Raw genomic sequence first — 10,443 nt, 5'->3', positions numbered from 1 at the left:
TTGTCTTTGAGGGCAGCGCGCCAGGGGAAGCTAATTTATAAATCAAGTCTGATATGAAGTGTCCACCGAAAAATAGATCCTATCCTCAGATAGTCATATATGGCAAATGTGGAAGATGTAGGCTACTACTGTCTATTTTTTCACAGTACTTTACTGTATGCTGTTCATGACTATATTTTTCACTGCTTCATCCAAAGCTACAAATTTATATATAATTTTGAGGAAGTCTGTTTGTGTCAGTGGCTATTTAATTTGTTTTCCTTTTTTTGCAGGAATTCCAGGTGATTGATTTTCAGCTTTACCCTTACATAATTTGCCTTATTACAGATCAGGTCATACTTAAGTTCCTTTGTGCTATGAAAGCAGTGCATTTTTTCAATTATTGTTCCGGATGCTGTTTGTTTTTATTTCAGCTCCAACTGAAAAAGAGTTCATTCATGCCAAACCAAAAACATCTGAAAAACCAAGAGTGCCACACACCAAACCTGGTAATAGAGTCATTCTTTTAATTTTGTGCATTTGTGTTTAATCATTCTTTCCCTTAGCCTTGTGTTTTGTGCTTTTTAACGGAATTATTCATAGCTGGCATTGTGCTGAAACAAATGCATTACACTTCAATCAATCAATCCAAAATATGCTAAAACTACACTAAACATAGTAGTAGGATTTGTAGTATAGCACCAAAAATGTTTTTCCTCTTTTCTATTACATATAGCAAATGCCTATAGCATTCCATATATATTACATATAGCATATATATAGCATTACTACTAAAATGTAGTAATATGGTGCTGACAAATTTCAGTGGCTAGATACAATGGGTTCTCTCTGATTGCTTCCTGGCAATCAGAGATACTTCTCTGTGAGCCTTTTTTTTTTTTTTTTTAAATCCATAAAGTGCAACAGAATTCCTTTGCACTGTGCTTGTACAGTTAGCAACTGACATTGTGTGCCATAATGAAACAGAAATAGTCTTAAAAGATAGTTACTGGGGGCTATGTCTCTTCCAATTTTTGTTACAGAAAGAATGTATAGGAGAAGTTAATAGAAAGATAATCTCAGCAGCTGATTTTTAAGCTATTCTGCTACTCTTTAGTTTGGGGCATTTTGAAAGTTTTAGAAATAGTGCAAATGCTACTTTTTTTTCTATTACAGTTTAATATTCTAAGATTCTTCACATTTTCTCCTTAACAGCAATACATCAGACAACTCCACAACCAATTATTACAAAATCTTCCGCTACCACTGAGCATTCAAGGGCAACAATGGGTAAATAAGTTTCCTTAAATTTAAGATGCAGGTATTTTTATTTTTTCAATGGAGAAATTTCTAGAAAACATGCTCTGGTGTGGTATTTTGTGTAGTATCATTCCAGTGTCCTTCATTCTGCTTACACACATGCATGTTTCTTAATAGAGATGAGTCTCAGTTCTATCCTAGAAGTAAAACAGAACTAGTCTACAGCTCATGTCTGGTCAGAAGCCTGCATGTGTCAGATCTCCAACCAAGTTCAGTGGTCTAATTTTTCTTTTAGAGCAAGAATTTTAGCCACTAACTCAACTTATCCTACAGCACAGTGCTAGAACCTTTCAGTGTTTTGGATAGTCATTTTGTTTCAGGTTCCAGAAAGCCATGGAATTGCTCTTTTCTTTTTTTCAGGCACTTGAGGCATGCATTTTCTGTGGGCTAACTATGCATTGGATCATGATTCCTGAAGAATACAATAATAATCTTTTTCCTTTTCTTCCAGCTCCAAAAGAAACACTGCTCATTCCTTCCAAACCCAAAACATCTGTAGGGCCAGAAGTACCACAGACTAAACCTGGTAATTTAAAGTTTGTAACTTTAAAAAGTGTTATTGTGGCACTGCCTTAATTACACTTTCTGCTGTCATTCAGTACTGAAGTCATGTGACATTCATGATATGTAGACAGAAAATAGTATCATTGTTCAGCTCAGAGTATGTTAATAAATTATATCAAAGAGAATGCCTGAAAATTACATCAATTTCCATGGAGAGCAGAAGTTAAAATTGTTGGGGCTTTTAACATTTGTTTATTGAATTGGTGGGTTGTAGCCATTAAAAATGTAAGGAATTTGATTAATTTTAATAAGAATATACTGCTTTAGCCAGCTTCACTATGTTCTTTTCTTTTGGGGGATTATATTACATTTGCTTCAGTTTCTGAAGTACTTTTGAAACTCAAGTTACAGAATCTCAGCCCAAGATAGTTAGATGCTGAGAGTATAGGTACCTTCTTCCTATCAGTGATTTTTGCAGTAACTAGAGTAGATTTAGGGATGCATAGTTATAATGAAGGATGATAATACCTCAGTTTTACCCTGGGTGTGAACTATTTCCATAAAAATTACTGGGTAGGAAGGTTCCAGGATAAAAACCAAAATTGTTAGGGGAGGAGTGACAGCATGATTATAAGAAAGAGCAGCTCCTAATCTTTCTTACTCTTTGATATAACCTCCAGACTGATAATATTTTATTTTTAGACAAATAGGTTAATTAATATTTTTATCATTCCCCCCTTTTTCTCCTTTAGACTTTTGGCCCTTTTTATATAGCCAAAAATAACTTAAGCAGAGACCCTATTCATTCAAGAACTGTACATATATATTACTATGAAAATAAAACCAAACAGTCCAGGAAAAAGATTTATTTTCTGAAGGCCTTATTTTGAAAGCCTTTCTGTTAAGTAACCAAGTTAGATTCTAAGTCTCAGTTGAGTAAAAGCTATTTCCAGTCATGTCATACTTAACAAGTGCCATGTTTTGGTATCACTACAAAGTTAGTTTTAGGTGAAGAATTTTAGAAAACAGAATTTATAAGTTTATTCTTTTCCTTTTAAATGTTAAATCATTATTATGATTGAAAAATAAATACTGTTAGGAAAGTTGTTAAAAACAAATGGCACTATTTGACAACTGCCCCTTATGCTAGTGAGTAGGTTACTTTGCAGCTGCTATATTTCAACCTTATTTCTGAAAGACAGACGTGTGGTGTGTGCCTCTGCCTGCCAGTCTCTCCTTTTCATCCAGTAACTTAGATATCTTTCACTAAATTCAGTCAAATTTGAGTGAGGGAAGAATGTCTGAAAGATAAACAGGTTGCTACAACCTTTTGGAAATTTTTTAGAGAAGTGCAAAATAATATACCCGGTGTGAGAAAGACCAAAGACTGTCAAAACTCCACCTTTAGGGCATTTGTTCTGAAGTTGGTGGGGCCCCAGCAGAATAGTTGCACTGTCTGACTGTCAGCGTGAAAATACATCCAGACAAATCAGAACACCTGTCTGTCTCATGCCTGTTAAAATTGTCTTAGCAGATGTGTAGAAAAGTTTTTAGGAAACAAAGGACACAGATCCTTAATGAAATACAACTCCTCTAATTTTATTTCTCACAGAACAATGTTTTATTTCTTGTAGCTCCAAGGGCAACACACCTGGGATCAATTAACCTTATAACAGTTCATGTTGTTGATGGGTCCAAAATTACTTTGGGTAATGAGAATATTATGTCAGTTTATTTTTCATAAAACTTTACTCTCTCCGCTTTTGCTGTATGGCTAAACTTTCACTTTAATCAACAGAAATACCTTAATATATCTGTATGTCGCATTCATTTGTTAGTCACATTCCAGTGCAAGTACAAAATGTTGCTGGTTTTAATTTTCCAGACATCTTTTATTTCATGCAATTCTTTCTAGAAATGAGTACTTCATGTACAAGGCTGAGGAGTCATATAAAAAGGCATTACCTGATCATCTTTTCTTCTTTTGTCTGACTTACTAATGAGATATATCTTCCCAGTCTTGAAAAGTCTTTTATCTGTATAAAAGCATGATTTTCAGCCAGGTTTCTAGCACTGACTCTTTTTGTCTATGGTCTGCACAAACACAGTTGGACTTTTCCTTCCACCTGTGGTGTTTTATGTTTAAAAGGAAATAATTTGCATTTGATAAGCAATAATATCTCCACTTTCAGTTCCCAACGAAACGTACCAGGTTTCATCCAAGCCCAAAACTGCTTTAGCAACTGAAATTCCACGGTTCTATACAGGTAATTTTTAGGATTTTCTTAAGCTGTTGTATTGAGAGTCTTAGATCTTAAATAAAATCAGTACAGTTTAAGGTCTGTTTAATGGTCTGTTCATTATTACCTTTAAAACTATTTCAAATATGAACATCCATTTTTCCCTGTTTCACATGGTTTTTGTTCATTGCTCTGAAAATCAAGGTTTAACCAGTATTCCCTCAAAGATGATATGAAGCTTTTAAACAGTATTAGTGCTGTGCGTTGGATCCTCAGATGTACAGCGGTGCAAACATCAACTTAGCGGACTTCCACCTTGTTACTTATAAAATACTAAATCTAAATCTGTAAAACTTTTCACAAACATAAATGTCAAAAATGTGCAATATGTCCTTTCCTACATAAATATTTTCTCTGACACTTCAGAGAGGCTGGATTAACTGTTCTGGATAGAATGGTTATTCGATTTGAATATCCAATAAAGGATATAAAGGTTGATCATTTGGCATGAAATTACAGTGACTACTGCTTATGCTTTCAGTGTGATTCACACAGATTCTGTAAAACTAAAATATCAAAATTATTTGTCAAGTGAAAGGTGACAATAAGAAAAGGCTGAAGGCTTCTGATTTTAACCTTGATGATTATGTTATACTTCAGCAGCCCTACACAGTGTCTGCATTGAATGCTTTCAGTTGTTTTCTCAGCAATATTTTAATGTTTCATGTTTTTAGCTGAATTTGGGAGGGGTTCAGTTTGGTGTTTTATTTTGAGGTTTTTTTGTTTGTTTGTTTTTTACAGAACCTAATTAAATGTCTTAAGGCCATGGATACCTTGCAGAGCTAACTCTGTATCCATATACAGTTGGGTAATGGGCTGTAAATATTTTATATATTTTCCTTAAGCTAAACATGAATGTAACTGGTCAGATTGCATGATGGAGTCATCTGACCACTAAAGAAACTAGCATTTTCAGTGTGCATTTTGGATTGGAACTCATAGAATGTCCATTTCGCTGTATCGCATTGGTGCATGGAACTTTTTTCTGGCAAATTACACTGCACTACTGGTGTTCCTTTTATACACAGCATTTAAACTGAACTTTATTTCTTTTAGCACCTCATAAAATACGTCTCACTTCTGCAAGACCAAAGCCATCTGATAAATCACAGACCAGAACTGGTAATAATTGTTTATTCAATTTGGGATGGGGAGGAGATTCAATTAATTAATTAATTACTCTCACCTATTCTCTGTGGGATTTTAAGTGTTTCTGGGAGAAAAAAGGGTATTTTTCTGTCAATGAATCAGTATAAAGGTAAAGCCTTTCCAAATCAGAAAAAAAACAAAAAAAAACAAAAAAAAACAAAACAACCTGTGAGCATCATCACAGCAAGTGTTACTTTTTCTTCTCTAATGTGGAATTGTTGGCATCATGTAAAAGTCAGTTGGGCTTTCTTCTCATGGAACTTTTTTTTTTCTTTTTTCTTTTTAAACTCTCTCACAGTTCTTAGTAAAACCACACTAGCACCAGCTAGAACAAAAGTACCTGGACTGCCAAAGAGGATTGTGCCAACAACAGGTAGAGCTGCAGTTCTGGTGTTTTTTTAACTTATGGGTAACAGGAATGTGACTTCCTCTAATCATCTTGAGCCCTGCAAAATATTTCATTGTGTTTCATTATAGAAGTTAATTCCTTAGAGTACTGTATGTAATTGCTGCTATTGGTCATGCTATGTAATTCCTGAGTGTCCTTATGAAATGATACTGACACTCAGTCAGTGTAAACTTCCAGATTATTATGTGGCTGCTGTTTCCTCAGGTCTTCTAGATGATAGGTCCAGAATAATTACTGGAAAACACTTTGTTGAAAAGGGTTAACAGAATTGTTTAAGTCCAAGTCAGAAGGCTTGGTAAGAGTCTTAAAGCCAGGTATCTTGCTAGCTAGTAGCTATGCATGTGGTGTGTTCATGTTGGACCTACTCATATTCAGACTATGCAGTATTCAGACTATGTGGTATTCAGGCTTGAATACTTCAGCACCAAGAAAGTTCCAAGTTGATGGGTGTTAGGGGAGGGTGAGAACAGTCACTTCAATTTACACGTCCTTATACACACAGATAACACACATCCCTAACCTCAAAGATTTATTGAAAATACTGGTTTGGTTTGAAGAAAAATGATTTATCCTTTTTCAATTGCACTTGATTTTTCCATCCAACCAAAATAATTTTATAAGTGCTAATTCATAATTAATCCATATTTTTTACTTAATAAAGCATCCATTTATTATGTCAGTACAAATACTGTTGGGTTTTTTTTTAATGCAGCCATTGGTTAATTAAATACAAAATTTTGTGATTCTTCATCAATGATGGAAGTTTAAAATGATAAGTAATATAAATAAATTATTCAGACTTTTGTCTCTTCACCCACAACTAACAGTGCTGCTGTCCCATACTATTGCTCTGTGCTGGCTAAGTTAGGATAGCCTGAGAAAGATACCATCTACCATATATCATTCCTTTTTTTTGTCTGTGTAATGTCTCTCTGTACTAGGATTTTCAAAGTATCTTTGGCAAGTTAATACCTATTGACCTTAGTATGATTTGAGACACTCATTCCTTTACACAGTTTTTAGAAGCCCACCATGTTCTTGGAAATGGCAAAACTTCAGAAGTGGTGGCTATATATTTAAATTGAATTAGAAATAGCCTATTTAGAACATGACATGCTCTTCTGTATTACATACAGAGTGGATGGCTTCATCAGAGGGAAGGGCTCTTTTACCTTTCCTAGTCCTTCTAGTAAATGAAATGGGCCCATCGAATTCCAGGGAATCAGAAACAGTTACAGTGTTAAATGACCTATGGCAGTCATTGTGAGTCAGAAAGTTTTGGTTTTAGCTTGTGTTGGCAGTCTGCTTGTAAGTAAGCTTTCTAATGTCTGATTACCAAAACAGGCAGAGTGCACACAGGTCTCCAGGAGTAGGTGGCTTTCAAAATCAGATTATGAAATTACGCAGGAATACACAATTATGTTAAACAGTGTATTAAGCTTTTCCCTTCTCCCATATAGTAGTAACCTTGGAAGAGGTATTTGTAGATTGAAAAGAAGAAAAAAAAAATGCATGCTAAGTAAATCAGCAGTATAGACATAATAGTAGACATGTAAGTTGTTAAATGCAGTTTGTTGTGCTTAATGATGGTTTAAGTGACTGCTAAAGTATTGCTTTAAGCAATATTATTTTAAATGCTCCTGTTATGGTGCCCACTAGTCGTCATTATTTCCATGTCTTTATAGTAATGCCAGTTGCCAGGAAGAACTAGAGCTTCATTGTGGTTGACGTCAAAAATCGTCACAAGACTATTACCTTGCTGTGCATGTTCTGTGTACTCACAGGCAAATAAGTACCTTCTTTTAGAATTCTTCTGGAAAATTATACTTCTAGTAATACTTTTCATTGCTCAGTTATGTAAGTCTTTTTTCTCTAAGTTAAAGAAATGTCCTGAAGAAGATTTTGCATCCTGGCAAGTGAGCTCTTTAAGTTAAACCTGGTGTATAAAGTACTAAGGAAGAGCTGGCATTTATTATCTAACGTCCGTTTCTTCTTGCCTCCAACCCTGCTGACATAGCCACTCATTGATATCTTTCTGTGAGTTTGCACCTTTCTTCTCAGAAGTGTAGAGAAATTGCCCATGAATTTTGTACGTTCATGACATGTTGAGAGAAGACTGCAGCTTTTAGCAGCTTTTCAGTCTGTACTTTCCTTGATGGATCAATAAGTGAAATCCCAAGTCTTCTGTAAAGCAGGTACATCACAGTACTGTGGTGAATGCAGTGTCTGAGCATACAAGGCTGTCTGTGCTCACAGAAATAATTTCACACAACAAGAGAGTTCAGGTAATCAATTAAAGAAATCTATATCTCTCCCAAGCAATGTGCAATTACATATTGCAAACAGAATTCCTAAGTCTGCAGAAGAGACTTAAAAAAGAGAACTACACTAACCTCGAACACTAAATCTTACCAGCTGAGCAAAGACAAAACAGTTTCTTTTTCAGTACATGATCTCTTAGAGAAATGATAACATTTTAAGATATCTGGATTATTTTTGGGGGTGGGGAAGTTTATTCCTTCCATTAGGAAAAGGATATGGTATTTTCTGTGATTAGTTTATCAGAATCCTTAACTTCTGATCTAAGCTGATCAGAATTCTTAACTGGACTGTCAGGAACAATATGTTTTCAGGCTTACCTTTAGACACTACAGGATTTTTTCTTTCTCTGAAGAAGAGCACATTTACTGAAGAGCCACGGTCACTCTGTTTGAAGACCAGTTTGGATCTTTTAATTCCTTGCTGGGCTGGCACTGCTGTTGAATGTACTCCAGTTCTTCTTCCTGATTGTGCTCATTAGCATCAGTGCAAAGATGTTTTACCCCATGCAGAGTGTGCTTGGCAGCTGCAGGGCCCAGATGATAAACAGTGAAATTTGTTTTTTCCAGCAGCAGCACATGGAATTGTGGCTGGTTTCCTGGCAGGCTTTTCAGTCTCCGGGCTAGCTGTAGTGCCAGGTGGTAAACTTGACTATGGGAAAGAGGCAGGGATTGCCTCTTCATGACTAACATTCCTTTTAGTTTTCTACCATGTTTCAGCCATTTTCTCTAAAATTTCATTTTATTGAGATGGCTTTTCATATTTGTCTTTGTGTATGTAACTTATCTTACTCAGTTATTTTTTGAATTTAATCCTAACCATTTCAAAACTGCTCCTGATCTATTGAGCTTACAGACAACCTTCAGCAAACTTTGAGAAAAATTTCCATTTCCCTTGTGAAAGAGAGAGTTCATTTTTATTATAACAGCCGTTAACTTTGTGTTCTGTTTTCTTTTTATTTTTGAAACTGTGGGTGTATAGCCAAGTTCTAGAGGAACTCAAGAATTAAGGTATTTCAGTTTGTTTTTTCAAGGGCACCTTTTCCAGTTCTTTACTTAAAATGATCCACCCTTCTAATGGTATTCCTGATATTAAAGATGCAGTGGTTAGTTTTGAGGTGTTCCAGACCCCATGAATATTACCAGGAAAAAAGACAGAAGTAAGACACAAACACACATGCAAGTAATGCATCTATTCTCAGTTCTGTTGAAAGTTTGGATGAATGTGGTTAAGTCAGAAGCTTATAATAAGCAAGTTACCTTAGCCAGCATAAGACAGATGCTATGAAAAATACAGCAAGCTGTTTGATAGTGCAGATGCCTTGTGTGAAAACACAAACTTCCATGTAATTTTCAAGTGCATTGAAACATTCAAAAAGGAGATTTTGTCAATAGGAAAGTGCTGTGGTTTGATCAGCGTTTTCCCTGAAACTTTGAGTTATTTTTCATTATTACTTTACTGATGGCAATTCAAGTTTCTGAAAAAAATAATTACTTCTTCCATCAAGAATGTATACAGTATTTTGTTCATTCCTAGCTGATATAACTTAGAATAAGATAGTGATTCTAAATTAGATTGTAAGGAGCAGGATAGAGGTAGGTTTTCTGTAGACACTGTCAGAAGCAAAACTAAATTAGACTTCTAATGGATACTTGGGTGATTTAGTGAATGTGCTACTGCATTTTGTTGATGAGTTTATTGTGAGACAAAGCTAAGAAACTAAATATACTCTGACTGTGTCCCATGGTGTATGAGATTATTTTTCTGTTTAAAGCTGGTCCTTGTCTTTTCATGCATCTTCTTCCTTGAACACCATTCATGTGAAACATTGATTAGCACTCTGGTGCTTTGTATATCTGAAGATCAAATTACTTTATTTACCTGAAGACAAATTGCAGTTATATAAAACCACATGATGTATTTTAAAATTTTGGTCGCAGGGACCAGGTGACCTGCATCCTGTTCCCAGCTTACTGCAAGTCTGATTATTTTAATCATAAGTAAATCATGTAACACTTCCATACTATCATTTTTGCCTGTCAGGAGTACTGAGACTCAGTCTCACTTTTAGAGAGCATAGAGTTTCTGTTCAATCTCATTTTGAGTGTAGTGCCACAACTATGGATTTCTAGCCTAGAAAGAACAGCCAAGTAGTAAAATAATTGAAAAATTATCTGCTTCATGCCGTTGAAATACTAGTTCAATCTCAAAACAAGCTGAGCACCAGATCATAAATCTATGAAGTCTTTGGTTGAAATGTTTAGATCACGTTGGAATAGGCTTAGAATTTTATAATTAATTTAATTCTTAGATTTTTTTCTTTAATATTTTAACTTTCAGGGGTTTTTTCTTATCTCATGAGAAAGAATGATTTTTTTTCTCCCACAAACATAATGAAATTGCAATGCATTTTTTCACTCTCCCATATATAGAGCTTTTATAAAGTAAATATACTTATTTTGT

The 10,443-nt window shown here is 34.9% G+C and overlaps 1 protein-coding gene across 1 annotated transcript; it reads left to right on the top strand.

Annotated features, from left to right (window-relative positions):
* The first annotated feature begins 1,139 nt into the window (after positions 1 to 1,139).
* LOC104462095 (target of Nesh-SH3-like) lies at positions 1,140 to 4,177 on the top strand. Its single transcript, XM_010073909.1, has 4 exons — positions 1,140 to 1,269; positions 1,751 to 1,825; positions 3,438 to 3,512; positions 3,996 to 4,177. Exons 1-4 carry the CDS (start codon positions 1,266 to 1,268, stop codon positions 4,079 to 4,081), a joined length of 240 nt encoding a protein of 79 aa, XP_010072211.1. The 5' UTR covers positions 1,140 to 1,265; the 3' UTR covers positions 4,082 to 4,177.
* The last annotated feature ends 6,266 nt before the right edge of the window (positions 4,178 to 10,443 follow it).

The sequence above is a fragment of the Pterocles gutturalis genome, unplaced genomic scaffold, assembly GCF_000699245.1.
Source record: "Pterocles gutturalis isolate BGI_N339 unplaced genomic scaffold, ASM69924v1 scaffold28091, whole genome shotgun sequence".
Lineage (NCBI taxonomy): Eukaryota > Metazoa > Chordata > Aves > Pterocliformes > Pteroclidae > Pterocles > Pterocles gutturalis.
Note: the sequence above shows the minus strand (reverse complement) of the source record. Positions and strands in the feature narration are given on the sequence as shown.